Source organism: Heptranchias perlo, chromosome 6 (assembly GCF_035084215.1).
Source record: "Heptranchias perlo isolate sHepPer1 chromosome 6, sHepPer1.hap1, whole genome shotgun sequence".
NCBI classification, from domain to species: domain Eukaryota; kingdom Metazoa; phylum Chordata; class Chondrichthyes; order Hexanchiformes; family Hexanchidae; genus Heptranchias; species Heptranchias perlo.
Genome location: NC_090330.1, coordinates 21,294,089 through 21,316,981, shown reverse-complemented (window position 1 = coordinate 21,316,981; position 22,893 = coordinate 21,294,089). Strand labels below are relative to the sequence as shown.

At 42.9% G+C, this 22,893-nt stretch overlaps 1 protein-coding gene across 1 annotated transcript in view; it reads left to right on the top strand.

The window, feature by feature from the left end:
* LOC137322818 (FRAS1-related extracellular matrix protein 2-like) overlaps positions 1 to 22,893 on the top strand; it is a 237,164-nt gene that overhangs the window by 111,768 nt on the left and 102,503 nt on the right. The window contains exon 6 of the mRNA XM_067985900.1: positions 7,298 to 7,546. Within this exon, the coding sequence (XP_067842001.1) occupies positions 7,298 to 7,546 (249 nt within the window). The remainder of the gene's footprint in view (positions 1 to 7,297; positions 7,547 to 22,893) is intronic.

Genomic DNA, 22,893 nt, shown 5'->3' with positions numbered 1-22,893 from the left:
CAGGGCCCTCGATCAGTCTCTCTCTCCCACCCCGCTCTCTGATTCGTGGCTCCTTTTCCTTCTGACAGGCAGCCAGCCTGTCAATCTGGCTGCTTGGCGCATGGGAAACCCAGAAGCTCAAATACTCACCTTCAGTTGAGTTGCGATCACAGACTGCGACGCACTCAATCGGCTTCCCCACGCGAATATCTATGGACGCGGGGGGTACCTGGCTCCGAGATAAAATCATGCCCTTCTAAAGTCACAGTACTCAATAGTTAAACTCCTTTACAAGTGTTTATTTTTAATCCTCTTGCATTTCCAAACTATAAATATGCAACATTTGCATTAATAAATTTCAGTATATTTCCTATCCAGAATAAAACAGAATTTGAGACATTTGTGGAATGATGTTGGATGTATTTATTCATTGTATTCTCTAAATAATCTGCAAATAAAAAAATTATATTAATGCTGAAATGCAGATTTCATGTGGGCCAAAAGCTGAGCTGCTTAACTTGCATACACCACAGCAGCAGTCCTAGAGCAGAGAAATCAGATATCTGGAACAGTCAAACTCATAGATGTTTATATTGAGAGCATTTTCAGTATAGATGTTGAAGGATTTTGGTCAATGAGAGGGTGCAGAAGAGATTTACTGGAATGATTCCAGGGATCAGGGACTTTAGTTATGTGGACAGACTGGGGAAGCTGGGATTGTTCTCCTTGGAACAGAGACGGTTGAGAGGAGATTTGATAGAGGTATTCAAAATCATGAAGGCTCTAGACAGAATAGATAGAGAGAAACTGTTCCCATTGGCGGAAGGGTCAAGGACTAGAGGACATAGATTTAAGGTGATTGACAAAAGAACCAAAGGTGACTTGAGGACAAACTTTTTTACACAGCGAGTGCTTAGGATCTGGAATGCACTGCCTGAGGGGGTGGTGGAGGCTGATTCAATCATGGCCTTCAACAGGGAACTGGATAAGTACTTGAAAGGAAAAAATTTGCAGGGCTACGTGGAAAGGGCGGGGGAATGGGACTAGCTGGATTGCTCTTGCATAGAGCCGGCATGGACTCGATGGGCCGAATGGCCTCCTTTCATGCTGTAACCCTTCTATAATTCTATTCTATGAGTTATCAAAGCTTCTTCCAACATGTATCACATGTATGTGAAAGCAAAAAGATTTGTTGAAAAGATGGTTTTAAATAGCTTTTTTTAATGAGGGATATTGAGAATCCTGTCAGCACAATGCAAGTATCATCAAATTCACTGCTAGTGTAATGTAGGTATATGTGGGATTCCCTTCTGGTGCAGTGCCGCTGTATGTTGGGTCACTGATCTACTTCAGCAGTGTGGCAGCTTTGCTGCTGGTGTGTAATGCAGATGCGCATCAGATTTCCTACTGAATGTAGTGTAGTGTGTGTTGGATTCCCTGCTGGATGTAGTGTAGTGTGTGTTGCACTCCCCATTGCATGTAGTGTTGTGTGTTGGATTCCTTGCTGCATGTATTGTAGTATGTGTTGGATTCCCCATTGGATATAGTGTGTGTGTTCTATTTCCCCGCTGGATGTAGTGTTGTGCGTTGGATGTAGTGTGCGTGTGTGTTCGATTCCCGTTGGATGTAGTGTGAGATTGTTTTGGATTCCCCGCTGGATGTAGTGTTGTGTGTGTTCGATTCCCCGCTGGATGTAATGTTGTGTGTTCGATTCCTCGCTGCACATAGTGTTGTGTGTGCTCGATTCTCCGCTGCATGTAGTGTTGTGTGTGCTCGATTCCCCACTGCATGTAGTGTTGTGTGTGCTCGATTCCCCACTGCATGTAGTGTTGTGTGTGCTCGATTCCCCACTGCATGTAGTGTTGTGTGTGCTCGATTCCCCACTTCATGTAGTGTCGTGTGTGCTCGATTCCCCACTTCATGTAGTGTTGTGTGTGCTCGATTCTCCGCTGCATGTAGCGTTGTGTGTGCTCGATTCTCCGCTGCATGTAGTGTGTGTGTGCTCGATTCTCCGCTGCATGTAGCGTTGTGTGTGCTCGATTCTCCGCTGCATGTAGTGTGTGTGTGCTCGATTCCCCACTTCATGTAGTGTTGTGTGTGCTCGATTCTCCGCTGCATGTAGCGTTGTGTGTGCTCGATTCTCCGCTGCATGTAGTGTTGTGTGTGCTCGATTCCCCACTTCATGTAGTGTTGTGTGTGCTCGATTCTCCACTGCATGTAGCGTTGTGTGTGCTCGATTCTCCGCTGCATGTAGCGTTGTGTGTGCTCGATTCTCCGCTGCATGTAGTGTGTGTGTGCTCGATTCTCCGCTGCATGTAGCGTTGTGTGTGCTCGATTCTCCGCTGCATGTAGTGTGTGTGTGCTCGATTCCCCACTTCATGTAGTGTTGTGTGTGCTCGATTCTCCGCTGCATGTAGCGTTGTGTGTGCTCGATTCTCCGCTGCATGTAGTGTGTGTGTGCTCGATTCCCCACTTCATGTAGTGTGTGTGTGCTCGATTCTCCACTGCATGTAGTGTTGTGTGTGCTCGATTCTCTGCTGCATGTAGCGTTGTGTGTGCTCGATTCTCCGCTGCATGTAGCGTTGTGTGTGCTCGATTCTCCGCTGCATGTAGTGTGTGTGTGCTCGATTCCCCACTTCATGTAGTGTTGTGTGTGCTCGATTCTCCGCTGCATGTAGTGTGTGTGTGCTCGATTCTCCGCTGCATGTAGCGTTGTGTGTGCTCGATTCTCCGCTGCATGTAGTGTGTGTGCTAAATTCCTTGCTGCATGTAGTGTTATGTGTGCTCGATTCTCCGCTGCATGTAGTGTTGTGTGTGCTCGATTCCCCACTGCATGTCGTGTTGTGTGTGCTCGATTCTCCGCTGCATGTAATATGTGTGCTCGATTCCCCGCTGCATGTCGTATTGTGTGTGCTCAATTCCCCGCTGCATGTAGTGTTGTGTGTGCTCGATTCCCCGCTGCATGTAGTGTTGTGTGTGCTCGGTTTCCCGCTGCATGTGGTGTGAGACTGTATTGGATTTCCTACCAGGTGTAGCGTAGTGTGTGTTGAATTCCCTATTTGGATGTAGAGTTGTGTGTGCTGGATTCCGCATTGGATATAGTGTTGTGTGTGTTGGATTCCCCACTGGATGTAATGTGTGTTGGATTCCCTGTTGGATGTAATGCTGTGAGGGTTGGATTCCCTGCTGGGTGTATTGTTGTGTGTGTTGGAATCCCTGTTTGATGTAGTGTGAGACTATATTAAATTCCCCGCTGGATGTAGTGTGTGTTGGATTCCCCGCTGGATGTAGTGTGTGTCGGCTGTAATGTGTGTCTTGCACACCCCGCTGGATGTGATGTGTGTTTTGGATTCCCCGTTGTACGTAGTGTGAGACTGCATTGGATTCTTCGCTGGATGTAGTGTTGTGTGTGTTGGATTCCCTGTTGTACGTAGTGTGAGACTGTATTGGATTCCCCACTAGATGTAATGTAGTGTGTGTTGAATTCCCTACTGGATGTAGAATTGTGTGTGTTGGATTCCACATTGGATATAGTGTTATGTGTTGGATTCCCCACTGGATGTAATGTGTGTCTTGGACTCCCCGCTGGATGTAATGTGTGTGTTGTATTCCCTGTTGGATGTAGTGTGAGACTGTATTGGATTCTTTGCTGGATGTAGTGTGTGTTGGATTCCCTGCAGGATGTAGTGTGTGTGTTGGATTCCTCGCTGGATGTAGTGTTGTGTGTTGGATTCCTCGTTGGATGTAATGTGTATGTTGGATTCCCTGCTGGACGCAGTGTTGTGTGTGTTGGATTCCCCGTTGGATGTAGTGTTGTGTGTGTTGGATTCCCTGCTGGATGTAATGTTATGTGTTGGATTCCTCACTGGATGTAGTGTTGTGTGTATTGGATTCCCCGTTGTATGTAGTGTGAGACTGTATTGGATTCACCACTGGATGTAGTGTTGTGTGTATTGGATTCCCCGTTGTATGTAGTGTGAGACTGTATTGGATTCACCACTGGATGTAGTGTTGAGTGTGTTGGATTCCCCGTTGTATGTAGTGTGAGACTGTATTGGATTCACCACTGGATGTAGTGTTGAGTGTGTTGGATTCCCTGTTGTATGTAGTGTGAGACTGTAATAGATTCACCACTGGATGTAGTGTTGTGTGTTGGATTCCCTATTGGATGTAGTGTGGGACTGTATTGGATTCACCACTGGATGTAGTGTTGAGTGTGTTGGATTCCCTGTTGTATGTAGTGTGAGACTGTATTGGATTCACCACTGGATGTAGTGTTGTCTGTGTTGGATTTCCCTGCTGGATATAGTGTAGGTATGCATTGCAGTCCCAGCTGGCTGCATTGCAGATGTGCGTTAGATTCCCTCTTGGTGCAGTATGGCTGTATGTCAGCTTCTCCACTGGTATAGTGTGACTGCTTTTGATCCCCTGCTGGTATAATGGATTTTTGCCCGCTTTTGCATCAGCCTTGCTCTTTCATACTGCCAATACAAATGTTCAAATTCACTCAGTCCTTAGGTTGTTGATTTTTCTGTTATTGATACCAGAAAATTTAATATCCTTGTCTTTTGCCAATCAGATTCAAATAGTCTTATAGATGCTGGAAATGCAATAGCCTGCTGCAACTAGATGAGCTGTTCAATCCAAATAATAGACAAGGAAGAAGGAAAGAGAAGTCCAGGAATGTCCAGCAGGCCAACTAACAACCTAACATTTTAGATGTAAACATTAAATACAATAACATATCTTTCTCTTTCAGTGAAAGAAAAATTGTTATAATAGGTTGTTTGTCTTGTGCACTACAAATTAGAGGGAATAAAAGATTTGAGAGTAGAGGAAAAATTGTTTTGAAGCACAATGGTACATGAATCAAAACTTCATTTAGCTCATTAAAATCCCACTTGCTGGCTAATGGTAACAGGTGTTAACGTGACTGCCTTAAGTCATGCTTTGCTTTGAATTGCACAGGGCGGCTGCTTTTTACATTAACACCTTTTTCTTGAAAGATGGTTGCTTTTGTATTGCGGGAGGAAACCCCTTCCAGATTCTATCAAAGAGCTATGGCCTTAAATATATCATTTTTGTTTAATGACCTAATTGTTCTCTGCAGCTCATAAATAAATAAATAACTCACTACATCCATGCTCTTAACTTCCACCAAAGGTTTTCAACAGGAAGACCCAGTAATACAGTTCATTTCTTTGTGCTACAGCTGACAGCTGTTGAGCCAGACTTAGCATCCATTTACTTTCAAGACACACCAAAACTCTGCTGCTTTGATGTGAGATACAGTGGTGTTTAGATTTATTGTTACTTTCTGGCCAATGCAGCGCTCTCAGGTGGAATTACCTTCACAAAACACCCTGTTTTCAATTTTTACTCTGAGGCTCACTGGATACATTTTATAGAGAGTTGACTATTGAGTACTGTGTTGCCTGATAGGATCCTAAAAGATTCATTCCAAAAAGCCTGGAAGAATTCTAGAGCATCTGTGAGAATTTCTGAACAGAATACTTTGCAGGATAAAATTATATGGAATTTTCATACTTTGAATTGGGTCGTATTAATATTTGGTCTGTACTCATTTAAATCACACTTTATCATGCCTCTGATAATTGTCGCAAAATGCTTCACATAATCTATTTGAAATAAAGTCATTGTTAAGTTGGAAAACGTGGCAGACAGTGTTGTGCATAGTAAGCTCCCGCAAAGAACAATGAGATGATTGATCAGAGTTAGTCTGTTTTTGGTGGTGTTGGTTAATTGAAGAATATTGGCCAGAACACTGAGAACTCCCTGCTGTTTTTCGACTAGTGCCATTCTCCGTAACATTCACATGAAAAGGCAAACATGTTTCTCGTCTTAACTTCTCATCTGAAGGATGGCATCTTTGTCAATGCTACATTTCCTCAGTACTGCAATGAAGTGCCAGATTAGATTACATACTCAAGTCCTGGAATGGGGTGTAAACCCACAACCTTCTGACTCAAATATGAGAGTCGCTGAAGTAGTGATAATTTTAGAAGTAAGTGTACTGTACATTGTGGATGGGAATTTCCTTCTGGGGGGTTCTGGAGGCATACCCTTTCAGAAAAAAAATGATTTATGACTTTTGTTTATTTTCCAATGTTTAGGAGTAAGCAGAAGGCACCAATCACTAGAACTCACGCATTAACAACCAGCCATTAGAAGCCAGTCATCACCAATAGCCAGTCCAATGCCAGTTGCAACTCCCCCAGTTTGCCCCATCCCGTCTCTAACCCAAGTCCCACCGGTTACTAGGGAGTTAAGTTGCTGCCATAGTAAAAGCTAAAATAAAGTAGCTAAACCTCAAAGTGTTTGTTCAATTTGTTTTATCTCAATCACCCCAAAATTGTCATGAGGATTTCAGTAAACTGTAATAGTAGATATATGAAATGTTTATACAGTCCTCTTGAACTATGAAAAACACTGAGAAGTACAGTCATAGATTTTGTCCTTTCAAACACTAGCATGGTTGATTGTATGTTTGGTTGTAAGTCTGGTTTGTTGTAAGTCTGGGAACAATTTGGTGTGATAAATTGAGAGTTTCACACATTCACACAGGGGCACAACATTAAAGAGCAGTGGCTCAATTGCAGTTTTTCTAAAGCATATTAGCCTACTGACCACACTGCACTTTAATTGGGAATCGTGATAATCATGATTAAATAGAAAATTAGACATGGAGCCCACAACATTAGCTCCTGTTCTATAACTTGGTGATGTACAGCAAAATAGCGAAATGATTGTTATGACGGTCCTCATTGCAATATGTTGGAAAACCTGACCCTCTTTTTGAGAGAGAACATTATCGTGAACAAAGTACAGTGGACACCATTTAAGAGAAACAACCTGTCCTGGTTTCATTCTGTACCAGCACAGCTAGAAGATTGTTTGTCCCAGTTTCCTACTTCTAATTTAAATTTCACACTTAAGGTTTCAGCAATAAATTTGCATTTTATACAATTCGGTATTCCATAAAGCAAATTGAACTGCTTTGAAAACAAGTAGACATCTTTATTAGATGAAAATCCTTGGTACTTAATATCGTTAAATATTTCATTATGATTTGAAATATCATACAAATGTTCTTATTAAATGATGGGATCACCATATGGTGTATATATTATTTTATGTAATGTCTGACATTCACTTTGACAAATAAGGATGAACATTTATGAAGCATTTAGTTCTTGAGGAATAGAGAAATAAATGGTAGGTTAACAGAAAGAAAGAAAGAGATTATTTGGCTTTGGTTAAATGGTTTAGTGTGAAATCCTTTGATCCTTTATTGCAGGCACTGCTACAGGCACTATTCCATCCAGTGTGCTGTCCTACTCTGACTACATCACTCGATCGGAGGATCACAACAGTGTCATCCGTTTTGACAAGGATGAAACCGAAAAATGGTGTCATGTTGTCATCATTGATGATTCCTTGTATGAAAATGAGGAAACCTTTAACGTCACACTGAGCATGCCCATGGGGGGCAAAATAGGAGAATATTCATCTACTCAGGTTATCATCCTACAAGATGCAAATGACGGTAAGACCCAACCTTTTCAAATCTCTGCATCACATTTCACTAGTGGGTGACCATGGCAACTAATAGGTACGTCTGAACTGAGCTGTTTTGGCTCATGTTTGTAATTACCTTTTTATTGTTGAATTACATCAAATTTAAACCATTCACAATTAAAATTATAGAAAATCTACAATCTTTGCAAGTACTGGAACTTATAAGTATTTCAGTATTTTTGTGAATTTGAAAGACATCAGGTCATCCAGTAAGTTCAGTTATTTTATACAACGGAAACCATGAGTGAATATTTAATTACAGTTAAAGTCCTGCAGAATTCTGAACTATGTGAATGCACATAGAACAGAACTCCACATTCTCCATAATATGTTTGGTCAGTACTTGGTGAATTTTTCTAAATAATGTGGGACTGGAGAAGGTGGATTGAACAGCTGGTTAAAACCATCCGTTGTTACCTCTGTCACCCTCCAAGACTCCAGTTTGATTTGCTCTAAAGAATGAACAATGCTGTCTTATCAAACTCATGGCTATTGCGATCACAAGGTAAGTCCGGCAGAATCAGCTAATGTTCTGTTTAATACTTTTAAATAGTTACAGACCAGTACTACCCATCACTTCAAGAAGTTCACTGCCGTATGTTATTACTTATAATTTTTGAGTTAATCGAAATCATGATCTTGATAAAATCTCAAAAAAAAGCACTAAATTTAGCTCTAATTCAACATTCTTGGTTCTAAGAGGCTAGAGATTAAGAATGTGGAGAATGAGAGATGCTAACGGATTATACTTGTGGAGTGATTAGGACTCTGCCGAAGTTTGGTAAATAGCTCGCACAGGGAAGCCAACATTGCTGCTGACCTGTGTCAGTAGCTGACCTCTGGTTGCTTAGTACTATTACTGACTAACAAATGAAAATAGGCCCAATGTTTGACGTCCTTCAGCAATGTAAAATATAACAACTGAACTAGACTTTCGGAAAGGATAGTAATCTGGGGCATAATTTTAGCTCGGAGCCAGGAAGGGGATGGGGGGGTCGAATTACTGATGGAAAACCTGGAAGTACAGGTTTCCCGGACGTCCTTACGATTTTGACGTAAGGATGACTTTTATTCTTTTTGATGGTTTCCCCCCCCGACAAGCCAGCCTGATTGACAGGTTGGTCTCAGTCGGATGGTAGAAGATGAAGGAAGAGGACGTGTTTAGGTAAGTCTTAGATGGGATGGATGGGGGGGAGGGGCATCAGGGGGGCATTGACTGGCATCGGGGTCACCGAGGAGGGGGGGGTCAGTCATCGGGGGGGGGCGGTGTCAGAGGTAAGTCACCTGTTTGGGGAGGGTCAGAGGTAAGTCACCCGACGGAGGGGTTGGGATCAGGGGTCATCGATTGTTGGAGGGGGGTTGGGGGTCATCGCGGGGGTCGGCGATCGTGGTGGGGAGGGTTCGGTGATCGTTGAAGGAATGGTTGGGATTGTTAGGGGGAGTCGCTGCGGGTAGCCTTGTTGGGCCTGGGGGAAGCACTCCGGGCCCAGCAGCTGTGCTATAAAAGGGCCTTCTCGCCTCCTCTCACGTGGTGTGAAGGAGAAGGCTCGGGAATCCCGGCTCCCAGGGGCTAAAATCAAAAAAGCTTTGAAAATGGAGGCCCACAGCCTCCTTAAAAGCTCTTAGTGCCCGACGGGCCTCCTGAGAGCAGGTTGGTTGCCCGCCCCTCGTCCTGCCCCCATTAAAACCGGAAATGGGCGGGTTTTAGATTTTTGCAATTTTTACTCTTTTCCCCCACCTCCGCCCCCAACCCACCCGTTTTTCCAGGCTAAAATCATGCCTCTTGTAATCTATCTGAAAACAGCTCAGTATAACTGACTGCATAGTAGCAGCACATTTGAATCTTTAACATTTTGTGAATTATATGGCAATATTTTTTCATCAAATATTTGTGACTTCAGATGTATTCCATTGCTTTAGAAATATAGTTAGCTACAATATGGGGCTCAATTTTCCCAGGAAATTACACGTGCGTTGGGGGCGGGGCTCCGAAAATCGGGGGAATCCCGTTCAGGTTCGGAGCCCGGCTCCAACCCGCCGACTTCCGAGTTCCCCACGAACGCACCTGTGTGCGCGTCCCAAATCCGGAAGTCCCATTGGCAATTAAAGCCAGCGGGATGATAGTTAAAGAGCCAAATGTACCTTATTGAGGTACTTAAGGCACTTTACTTATGACATATTAGGTAGTTGGAATGATTTTTAACTCACCTGGGCGGCTTTCCCACGGCTTCTGATTCACACCTGGTGAAACCAGACATGAAGGGCCGGATCAGGCAAAAAGAAACAAAATAATTGAAATAAAAAGCCATAGCACAAAGTTAAAACACAAAGTCAACCTACCTTTCCACCCTGCTCCAATGTCCAATGTCTCTCTCTCCGATGTCTCCCTTCCCCCCCCCCCACCGTCCCCCCGATCTTCCCCCCCCTCCCCCCGATCTTCCGTTCCAGTGTCGGATGACTCTCTCTCTTTATCTCCTCCCCCCCCCCCACCTCGCGTTGCAGCTCCTGACGGCAGCCAGGCACACATTCACCCCCCTCCCAACTGCCAACTCACCACCATTTCAATATTGAGCCCAGTGTCTCTTGTGTAGTTTATTTGACAAATGCTATTGAAAGAAGTGTTATTCTTGTACATATAACCTACCATTAATCAAAGATTTAATGTTTCTTCATGAGTGATAAATGTATCATTGAAACAACGCTAGCCCATTTGTCATTTTGCGGTGTGAAGCTCAGTTTGTTGCCTGACGAATGGTGCTTTATAATGACTACTGAGTCTGTCTTCAAGTTGTAAGTGTAAAGAAAACTATTTTCTTTAAAAGGTGTCTGAGCGAAGACCTTTGTCACTTTGCTCAACACCTTGCTTAAGATAAACAAACCCCATTTCAGTAAAGATTTTTGTTGCTGCACATAATTTATCCCATGTCAGCATGAACAGCAGGCAAGGTATGTTTGGGCAAGAATAATGGAAACCTTGAATGCCGTGAGCGAGGAGTGCTGATTAGAAATATGCTGTAGTTCTGGGAAAATGATGGAAAAGCAACATGTCTTTTTTTATATATGGGACCAGTGATATTAATGAGGATTTTCTGCTTTCTAGGTAAACTCTTGTTAGAATAGCTATGTAAGTTATATGCAGTGTTTTGAATTACATTCATTTACTTAATATATTTTACTTCCTTTCAGCTTATTTTAATTTCAGGACCTCAGCAACTTCAATGAAACACAATAGACAAACTAATAGAGATGTTCCAAAGCAAAGCTGTTGCAACTAGTTCTAACCATTGCTTGACAACTAAAGCAGGGGTGTCAAAGCTTTTTTGTGGGCCACGTGGGTGTGTACCATGAAGCTCAGGGACTACATATAGAGTTTAAATCCATGTTCCCACCAATTTGCATGTATGACAAGTTACTCTTACATACAGAGCTTGTTATTTTCATTTAGGCCAGACACCAGCATTAAGAACAATCCTTCCCGTGCCTGCAAAATTCAAACAGGATAAAACAGCAGAATAAGAAGTATATGTGCAGTTGCCTGGGCTGCGAGGACCAGACCTCCAGTGCAAACCTCTTACAAGGCAATTGATGACAAAGGGGCAATGCCAGGGCAAGGTTTTCCTACATCAAGGACACGATTTTAAAGGTGAAAAACGGGTGGGTTGGGGGTGAGGGGCATTCAAAATTGCAACCATTTCAGACCCGCCCCCGCCCCCGCCCCCGACCCGCCCATTTACAGTTTTCACCGAGGTGGGACGAGGGGCGGGTGACCAACCTGCTCCAGGAGGCCCTTAAAACCTTTCAAGGAGGCTTCGGGCCTCCATTTTCCCACAGTTTCCGATTTCAACCCTGGGGGGCCGGGATTCCTGGGCCTTCTCTTTCGCACCACATGAAAGGAGGCGAGAAGACCCGAGACTAACAGGTAGGTGCCTTTCTGGCACAGCTTGTGGGCTGGAGGAGCAGGAGTGCTTCTCCCAGGCCCAACAAGCCTACCTAAAACGACTCTCCAATGATCGCAGACCCCCCCCCCAACCTAATCTTTGCCCGCCCCTCACCCCTCACCCCCCACCCCCCAATGATCGCAGACCCCCGATCCCCGATTTCCCCCCCCCCAACGATCACAGACCCCCGATCCCCCTCCTCAATGATCACGGACCCTGGGGATCTCCCCCAATCCCAACACCTCCCCCCCATGACTGACCCCTGATCCCTTCCCCCATGATTGACACCAGCATGCCAGCCCACGCCCCCCCTGTACCAACCCAAGCCCCCTCTGTCCACCCATGCACCCCCCCCCCCCCATCCATACAAACAAAGACTTACCTGAAGACTTACCTGCACACGCCCTCTCCCTGGCTGGTCTCCCGTCCGACTGAGACCAGTCTGTCAATCAGGCCATTCAGTCGGACAGGAAACCGACAAAAAAAATGACGTCCTTATGTCCAAATCGTAAGGATGTCCAGGAAACAAGTACTTCCGGGTTTCCTGTCCGCAATTTGACCCCACCCCACCCCCTTCCCGGCTCGGAGTCAAAGTCATGCCTTAGGAATTCCCATTCCTTTGGCTCAGTTGAGACCTAGGTTATCAGTGGTGGACTGTACGCTAAATAAGTTGAAGTATTGAGCTCCAATAGGGTGAATATGGGCTGCAACTAGTGGGCTGCAGGCCATTTCACTGGCCTGGACCCCCGAAGAAAAGGCTTCAGTACACCAAATTCCAAAAGGCCCCTGAAATGGCCTTTGACTTTTGAAGTCTGGACCCTTTAACTGTCCTCCGCTCTTAGCAACTTTGAACATCAAGTTTGCTGTGCATGCTTTGGATTTATTCTGCCTAATTTCCTGGTTTGATGGGTGTACTGAACAATAAAATTGGCCCCAGAGTCTCTTATGACATGAAACAGGACAGATCTATAATTTGTCACAATCTGCACGATTGCTTGCACCTTTGAAGAATGTAACTGGTTCGCGTTCAGCTGCATCATTCCAGTCTCTCCTTTTTCAATACTGCTGTGTTATTTCTGAACTATGTTCATTGCTAGCCTTTGTGTAGTATTTGGAGCAGCTTACTGGATTGGTTCAGGTTAAGTATACTAAGGTGCTCAAGCAAATTCATCTGACACCTGAAACTTATTTTGATTGACTACATATATATTATATACATGGAAGATTACATTTATTCACATTCATATCATTTCTCACCTTAGTACTTCCTTCAAGTCTGATACCTTCTTCTGCATATTCTTCTAATGTCTCCTGATACATGACAACTTACTCACCTCATGTGTGTTGGCTTCTTGCACCTGCTGCACTGTCTTGGCAGTGATAGTGTGTCTTTCTGAATAGAGAGCACTTGACCGTGCATTCTTGCCAGCTGCTATGATCTGTAAATCTTGATTGACACCTCCACATCTGGAGTGGCCTACAGTGCATTATTTATAGTGGTTAAATGATTGTTTAACTCGTTGAGATTTCTTACAGGTACTTTCCCATTGGCCACTGTTATGCTTTAGTTTCTACACACTCTAATTTTTTTTTAAATAATTCATTCATGGGATGTGGGCGTCGCTGGCAAGGCCAGCATTTATTGCCCATCCCTAATTGCCCTTGAGAAGGTGGTGGTGAGCCGCCTTCTTGAACCGCTGCAGTCCATGTGGTGAAGGTTCTCCCACAGTGCTGTTAGGTAGGGAGTTCCAGGATTTTGACCCAGCGACGATGAAGGAATGGCGATATATTTCCAAGTCGGGATGGTGTGTGACTTGGAGGGTAACGTGCAGGTGGTGTTGTTCCCATGTGCCTGCTGCCCTTGTCCTTCTAGTTGGTAGAATTCGCGGGTTTGGGAGGTGCTGTCGAAGAAGCCTTGGTGAGCTGCTGCAGTGTATCCTATAGATGGTACACACTGCAGACATGGTGTGCCGGTGGTGAAGGGAGTGAATGTTTAGGGTGGTGGATGGGGTGCCAATCAAGCGGGCTGCTTTGTCCTGGATGGTGTCGAGCTTCTTGAATGTTGTTGGAGCTGCAGTCATCCAGGCAAGTGGAGAGTTTTCCATCACATTTCTGACTTGTGCCTTGTAGATGGTGGAAAGGCTTTGGGGAGTCAGGAGATGAGTCACTCGCCGCAGAATACCCAGCCTCTGACCTGCTCTTGTAGCCACAGTATTTATGTTGCTGGTCCAGTTAAGTTTCTGGTCAATGGTGACCCCCAGGATGTTGATGGTGGGGGATTCGGCGATGGTAATGTCATTGAATGTCAAGGGGAGGTGGTTGGACTCTCTCTTGTTGGAGATGGTCATTGCCTGGCACTTGTCTGGCACGAATGTTACTTGCCACTTATCAGCCCAAGCCTGGATGTTGTCCAGGTCTTGCTGTATGCGGGCACGACTACTTTATTATTTGAGGGGTTGCGAATGGAACTGAACACTGTGCAATCATCAGCAAACTTCTCCATTTCTGACCTTATGATGGAGGGAAGGTCATTAATGAAGCAGCTGACGATGGTTGGGCCTAGGACACTGTCCTGAGGAACTCCTGCAGCAATGTCCTGGGGCTGAGATGATTGGCCTCCAGCAACCACTACCATCTTCCTTTTTGCTAGGTATGACTCCAGCCACTGGAGAGTTTTCCCCCTGATTCCCATTGACTTCAATTTTACTCGGGCTCCTTGGTGCCACACTCGGTCAACTGCGGCCTTGATGTCAAGGGCAGTCACTCTCACCTCAACTCTGGAATTCAGCTCTTTTGTCCATGTTTGGACGAAGGTTGTAATGAGGCCTGGAGCCGAGTTGTCCTGGCGGAACCCAAACTGAGCATTGGTGAGTCGGTTATTGGTGAGTCCTCAATTTCCCAAACGTGCACAAAGTCGTGTTGTTTAGTACAAATGTATTAAAAAGAACAGCAAAAATGTTAACCATCATTTATTGTACTACCCGTGCACAGAGTAATTTCAACCCCAATGTGTTTTTCCCCTCAAATGAATTAAAAATTAATCTCTTGGAAAATTCTAAGCATGAAAGCAATATTGAAACTCTTTATAGTTTCGCCACTGGCAGATAATTCAATTATTAAATCAGTTAATGTTCAAACAAAGTTGTGGATCATATATAAACATCCTTTCTAAGAAAAAAATGTGCTTTTTTGTAGTTGTTCATTCAGAACTTTACAGGTCTGTTCTTTAAGTGCTAATGAAAACTTTAGGATATCTGCTCACATGTATTGTCAGCTGTTTGTTTTTTTATAAATGTTGCCACTTTTGTCTGTGTATGAGTAGCCTACCTTAACCTGTACACTTCCTAAAGGATTTCTTCATCTCTTATCTCATTTATATATTAACTGCTCCAATAATAGAGTTTAAAGATTGGAATCCAAATAGATGCTGAAATTCTGACCTTTTTACCCAATATATGATAGCTGTTCAAGCCAGTTTTCAAATGGGCCAAACATACTATGAGGGAAATGCTTACAATAGAGATTGGCTAGATTTAGGGTCTGTAGTTGGCCTGTGTGTTTTAGTGCAGTGTATCATCAAAACAATGTAACAAATATGACGACATGAGAAAAAGCCCCTCAGTTCGTTTCTTCCAACAGTTTGCCCTGTCATGGAATTTTCCCACACTTTAATTACTTAAATTCAGATTCCAATAAGATGCAGTTCTGTGAAATTTCTCCCATGACCTCTTAAAATAATTGGTCGAAAATTCTACAGGAAGATTTTTCTGGGTCTGCACTGAGGCACATTGGATCACCCAGGTGCAGCAAACACGGAAGATCGGACAGTTCGGATCGTACGCCTGTGAAGGAGCACGCCCAAAAGAAAATCAGGTTCCTTTATTGACATGTCCACCAACCCGCCTGATTCTCATATATTTGCTGTGCCCAAGCGATCAAGTATTCCTGAACGCAGACCCAGGAAAATCTCACTTATAGAGTCTAGGATATCGGTAATTAATATTACTCAACCCTGACTAGTTGCATTTCTTAGATGACAATTCCATGGTCCCAGCAAGATTGTAAATGTAGTGTTTAATCATCTATGTCATTATTTACAAGAACTTGAATTTATATAGCACCTTTAGCCTATCTTTATATATATATATATATATATATATACTCTGCTCTTCAACTTTATATCCTTCAATCTCATTCTTAACTAGATATTCATCCTACGCATTTTTAAAGTAGTTAATGCTTTGACTACTTCTGATGAGAGTCTATCCATCTAGGTAGTCTCCTGTTGACTTATCCATGGCGCAACATTGCTGTGAACAGGGTTCAGGAGTCTGCAGTTTGTGGGATGCACTCTTTTAGCTGTATGTGCATGTAGGTTTGGAACAGTAAAGATAATCTGAGCAAATTTAACAATTATTTTCCTATGTAGAGAAGTATCCTACCATTGTAGAATAAAAGTAAGTATATGTATAAACCTATTCTGATTTGCTGTTTATGCCTTTTTTTAAAAAAATTGAAAGCATATTGACTTCAGGTAAATGAACAAGCCCATCTGAATTCCTGATAAGTTAGTTCTGCACGTAAGTGATGTTTTTTCATGCATTCGGAGATCATTCTAGTGTGTAATATTTCCCTTTGGTTAATAGAATGAATGTAATGATTAGCCAGATCTGAATATTGCATACTTGAACGATCTGAGAAGGAGCTAAACACAGTTAAATCGCAACCATTTTTGTTGCATCCTGTTGATCAATTGTGCTTGTTCCTCCACCAGTGGTTAACTTAAATTTTTATGAAGAAGTAGTGAATTGAAAAAGGTTAATATTGTCTAGGAACAGAAGAATGGCAATCTCAAGTTCTGTCATAGTCCAGTTCTATTCTAGAAAGAAGTGGTTTATTCTCAGTGAATGGGACTGAGTATCTGGTGTGTGTTATACATGAAGTTCTTCATGATCTTATTTCTTATCTCAAGAACAAAAATTTGTGAAGCAGAGTGATCTCGCAAACAAGAATTTAAATAAGAGTATCTGCTTTGATTCATAAGGGAAACTGAGGGTTGTTAACTGGATTAGTGACTGTTTTACAATCCTTGAATTCCCTGTTTTTTTAATATAAGTATTTAAGTGAAATGTCTTTGGGAAACTTTATTTTTTTTTCTTAAAGTTTTACATTTTTCCAAATACTGTCTTCTTGCAGAGATACTTTCCATCAGATTTGTTGTAGTTTAGACATCCTTGGCTGGGAATTCTGTGGAAGGGGGTTCTCCTGTGGTGTCACGGTGAGGTCACTTCATTTTAATAATGCCAGAGGGTGCCCACATCATTGGAGATAGATCTCAGGAGCCCATGTGACCGATAATTCCAGCAGAGGTTTCCCACTGTTGTATTTGGGGAGGGGTGGGGGGGAATGCTCGGGCCACCTAGAAATATCCCACAAGGATGTCTATTAGCGCCTCTATAAGGGGGTTGAGCAAATAATCTTTGAAAATAGTTTTTTGGGGGACCAGGCCACGACCCAGGTCTGAAATCTGAGTTGGTCCCCACTTGCACACTTGCAGTCAACAATATGCCTCGTTTCAGAAGGCATACTAGCCACTATTGATCCAGGGACAAGAAAACTTCCAGCCTGGGAGCCCTAGAGTATTTGGGTTCCAGCCTAATTCTCCACCAGAAGGACTGCAGGTTTTGGGTCCCTAAACCCTTTAAGGAATACATTTGTTTCATAGTTTGAAAGTTTGGAACCTAAGTTTCTCTTGGCCTTGATAATCTGTATGTAATTTTGTAAATAACAGTGTGCACTTAACATTGTAGTAATAAACCTTTAAAGCTAAAATGACATGACAACTGGGGGGCAATTTTAACCTAACGCGCCGAGGTTAGGATTTACACCTCGTCCAATTTTACTCTCTGTTGCAGCCAATGGAGAGTAATATTGGGCAGGGTGTAAAACCAGCATTCCACCCGATCTCGTGGGTTTCTCGCCTGGCGAGTTAGGTTAAAATTGCCCCATGGTCTCAATGTTCTTAGATTAAGGAGGGGAAAAGTTCCCAATCCTTAAGAATATCCAGTGACACCTGCTGGAAGTTTGCAGACATGACCCCCCCCCAACCCAGGTCAGAATTGTCTTGGGAATGGTTGTGTCTAAGTTCCTGTAGACCAAGGCTGTGGGCTTTCATGGTGCCATAACCCAGCAAGAGTTATTGCCTTCAGGGAGGATGGTAGCAGATGGTTCAGGCGAATTGCTGACACATTTCTTCCACACATGTACAAATACCAGAAATTTGGAGGCAAAATCTGGGAGCAACATTTTGAATCCACAAAAGTTATTCTAACTGAAGTACATAGAATTATATAGAATCTACAGCATAGAAACAGGCCATTCGGCCCAATTGGTCTGTGCCGGTGTTTGTGCTCCACACAAGCCTCCTCCCACCTTACTTCAGCTAACCCAATCAGCATAATCTTCTATTCCCTTCTCTCTCATGTACTTATCTAGCTTCCCCTTAAGTGCATCTATGCTATTCACCTCAAGTACTCCATATGGTAGCAATTTCCACATTCTAACCATTCTCTGGGTAAAGAAGTTTCTCCTGAATTCCTTATTGGATTTATTAGTGACTATCTTATATTTATGACCCCTAGTTTTGGATTCCCCCACAAGCGGAAACATTTTCTCTACGTCTACCCTATCAAACCACTTCATAACTTTTAACGACCTCTATCAATCAGGTCACCCCTCAGCCTTCTCTTAGAGCTCCAGCCTGTTCAATCTTTCCTGATAGTTATAACCTCTCAGCTCTGGTATCATCCTAGTAAATCTTTTTTGCACCTTCTCCAGTGCCTCTATATCCATTTTATAATATGGAGACCAGAACTGTTCACAGTACTCTAAGTGTGATCTAACCAAGGTTCTACGCAAGTTTAACTTTTCTGTTTTTCAATTCTATCCCTCTAGAAATGATCCCCAATGCTTGGTTTGCATTTTTTATGGCCTTGTTAAACTGCGTTGCTACTTTTCATGATTTGTGAATTTGTACCCCCCCAATCTCTTTGCTCCTTTATCCTATTTAGACTCTTATTTTCCAAGGAGTATGTGGCCTTCTTATTTCTCCTACCAAAACGCACCACCTCACAATTTTCTATATTGAAATTCATATTCATTTGCCATTTACACACACATTCTGCAAGTTTATTAAATTAAATAGCCCAAGTTCAACTAAATTCTCTCGAGACCATGCACACCTTATACATCCACCTGTGCAATTTTATTAACTTAAATCTAGCTGACAGGGATTCAGCATTTGGTGTTTGATGAAGATGTAATAAGCACCAAAATACAACCATGGCTAAAATCAGTGGCCCAGAAAATCCATACAGGCGCGATCCTGGCAACTCCCCCACCAGAAGCACTGGCAAAAGCTGGCCAGCCTGGAGCATACAGAATCCCCTCCCAGACAACTGCGGATCATGGCCACTTACATATTTTTCCCCTCCATCCCCAAACAACGATACAGGAAATTTCATCACAAGATCCTGCATTTTCGGGTCCTGGTGGAGTTTTCAGCCAATCCACCGGAGTTGCGGCCTAGCAGTTCGGGGTCAGTAGCCTCAGTTATATATCTGTCTTGGTGGCAGTATGAAACCAAACCTATTTCAGATCTTGTTTACACAATATGTTGATGGTTGGATTGCAGCCAACTTTAGCTTTGATACAAGACATGTTGTAGCTGTGGATTAAAGTACAATATGAAAAAATATAGATACAGTGCATGCCAATCTACAACCTAACTTATTTTGTTTTACTACTTATTGGGCAGCAGTACTGAGGTTCAATGGTTGTCTGTTTAAACCTGGAGAGAGAGAGAGAATGAGAGAGAATGGTGAGACTGCACTAACTGTTCAAATTGATTATACAAATATCACCACTGTGTGAAACAATCAAAACAATGTCATCAGTGCCCTGTAAATTCCTCTACCAGTTCTCAACTGCAGGAAGCCAGAAAAAGTGAGATGCTAATTGCTTGTATGCTGAAATGATTTACACCAGAATAATAACAGTAACTTGCATTTTTTCAGTGCCTATAGCTATGTGCTTCTCAGAGGTGTAAGAAAACAGTGGGTACTGAGCCGAAGAAGGAGAGATCAGGAGGAGTTACCAAAAGGGTCAAAGAGGTGGGATTTAAGAAAGGTCTTGGAAGAGGAGAGGGAGATGGAACATTTAGGGAGGGAATTTGAGAGCGTGGGACCTAGGCAGCTGAAGGCATGGCCGCCAATGGTGCGTTAATGTCAAAACTAGGACAATAATACAATATTCTATTTCATTTCTCGCGTGTGTGTGTTTTTCTTCTTTTCTCCCCCTTTCCTTTTCTCTGTTTCTTTTTAAATGCTGTTCATCTTTAATATTCTTCAGTTTTGATGAAGGGCCCACACTCAATGTTAACTTGCCTGTTCTTTCCATAGATGGTGCCTGATCTGCCGAGTGTTTCCAGCATTTCCTGCTATTGTTTCAGAGTATTGGAATAGTTGAGTCTGGTAGTGACCAAGAAATAGGTGGGGGTATCAACAGCAGATGAGTTGAGTATGGCCAAAGACAGGCAATGTTATGGTGGTGGAAATATTTTTGATGGAGAAGTAGAACAGGAGATTGCAAACAATCTGGTTCAGTTGAGACAGTGGCCGAGAATGGGGGTGGAGTTGGTGGTGAGGGTACAGAGTTAGTGGAGGGAACTCAAGATAATGGCTTTGCAACCCATCCAAGACTGGATGTCACACAAACAGTCTCACAGCACAAAGGCAGTGGAGTGGTAAAGAGAGGTGGTGGATATCGTCAACATAGATGTGGAAGCGGACCCCAAGTCTAGGGATGATGTTGCCAAAGGACAGCATGTAGTTGGTGAGGAAGAGCGGGTGAGGGATGGATCCTTGAGGGACTCCAAAAGTGGGAGAAGCAGCCTTTGGTAGAAATGCTTGGGCTATGATCAGATAGATGCAAATGGAACAAAACAAAGGAAGTTCCACTGAGCTGGACAACAGTGGACAGGAGTTGGAGAAGGATGATGTAGTCTACCATGTTAAAGGCTGCAGAGAGGTCGATAAGGAGGAGGAGAAATAATGTACCATAGTCACAGTCACAGAAAATGTTACTTGTGACTTTGATTAGGGCTATTTCAGTGCTTTGGGAGGGGTGGAAACCTGATTGGAGGGATTCAACAGAGGCTTTGTGGGAGAGACGGGCATAACTCTGGAGGGTAATAACGCACTGAAGGATTTTGACGAGTAAGGGGAGGTTGGAGATGGAGCAGTCGTTTGCAAGACCAGCGAGTTTGTGGAGGGGACAGTGATGGGGATTTTGAAAGGGTGGTAGACAATGGCTGAGGAGGACGAACCATTTAAAATGTCAGCTAGAATGGGGGCCATGAGGGAAGAATAAGGATATTTCATTTGCTGAGTCTGAATACCGAGGGTTTCATGCAGAATTTTTAAAAGTTTCCATGAGTCAATTAATGTCACCTAACAATGTTGCAAAGCATAAGCATGAATGTCAGAATTCAAAACGTTACATCGAGTTATGTCCCTCTGACAGTAGTGAAAGTGTCAATTTTTCTGTGTGATTTCAGCAAGCCATTCCCCTAGCCAAGGAAAGGGATGCAAAGTACATAAGAGCCAGAGTTGGGACATATATATTAGAGAGAGAAAAAAACAGAGACTGTGAGAGCTGTAGATAGATAGTGGAGACAGAAGGATGGAGGGATTTGCAGAAAGAGGGAGTCAGAGAAAGACTGAGAAATAGAGACAATGGAAGATGTGTATAACATGAAGACAAAAGAGAGAGGCATAGATAAGGTCGATAGTCAAAATCTTTTCCCAAAGGTAGGCGAGTCTATAATGAGGGGGCATAGATTTAAGGTGAGAGGGGAGAGATACAAAAGGGTCCAGAGGGGCAATTTTTTCACTCAAAGGATGGTGAGTGTCTGGAACGAGCTGCCAGAGGCAGTAGTAGAGGTGGGTACAATTTTGTCTTTTAAAAAGCATTTGGACAGTTACATGGGTAAGATGGGTATAGAGGGATATGGGCCAAGTGCAGGCAATTGGGACTAGCTTAGTGGTATAAACTGGGCGACATGGACATGTTGGGCCGAAGGGCCTGTTTCCATGTTGTAAACTTCTATGATTCTATGAAATAGACTGAATAGGTGAAAGACGAAGACAAAGAATTAACAAGTGGAGAAAAGCAGAGAAACAATTTTAAAAAGAGATTTCAATTTTATTTTTAGTTTTGTTCATGAGCGGTACCATTATTTAAAAAATTAGTATCGGTGAGTGTTTTTTCAAGTCTACTATCTGATCTCGGTACAGATGGCAGTTATGGTGTCATTATGTGGAGATGCCGGTGATGGATTGGGGTGGACAAATGTAAGGACTTGCACAACACCAGGTTATAGTCCAACAGTTTTATTTTAAATCACAAGCTTTCGGAGCTTACCTCCTTCGTCAGGTCACCTGATGAAGGAGGTAAGCTCCGAAAGCTTGTGATTTAAAATAAAACTGTTGGACTATAACCTAGTGTTGTGCAAGTCCTTACATGGTGTCATTACATAGCGAGTAGGGCAATTCTTCCCACTGTGATTTTTGTGAATTTTCAGATCAGCTCAGTTGTGAAATATGATTTGTATGCCACATCAATATTTGTTTTTTGGGGGAATAAACCAACCTTTTTGATAGACTTTCACTCATTGCTTCTCTTGTTTTCCTTTATTTGTTTGTAAAACCTAACTGAAGAACACAGATAAGATGTGTTACTATTGAGTAGCTAACATTAAAGCTTGCTTTAATGAATAGCCAATATTCATATCCACAGTTGCAAGTGGGAACAAAAAAGCCTCATAACTATTTGCTGCTAGATATCTGGAGAAACGAGGAAAATTGAAACTTAAGTGCTCAAAGACAAGATCGTGAGTTTAGATTTTTCCCTGCTGTAAACATAGTCAAAAGTGCATTTGAAGTGGTCAGAAAAAGTGATCATGATTGCCCTAATTGACTTTGCCTTTCCACATGCTTATGCTTTAATCAAAGTGTTTTTTACACAGCCTTCCTTTCACCTACCTCCTGTATGCACTCAAGAAAATTGACCCTCTTAAAAAATTTAATTTTGAACATGCATCAGCATGCCAAGCAGGAAGGGGAAAACTGAGCTCTTACTGTTTGAATAGAAAGGCAATCTTTGTAGACTAAAATAAGCCCCAATCATATGTAAAATACGTTGGATTAACATCAGAGTATTGGGAGATCTCTATGATGCTGCCTTGATTTCATACACTGCACGGTTTAATCAAAAGGATTGTGGGTGTATTGTCTACATGCACAATCTACTTGTTTGA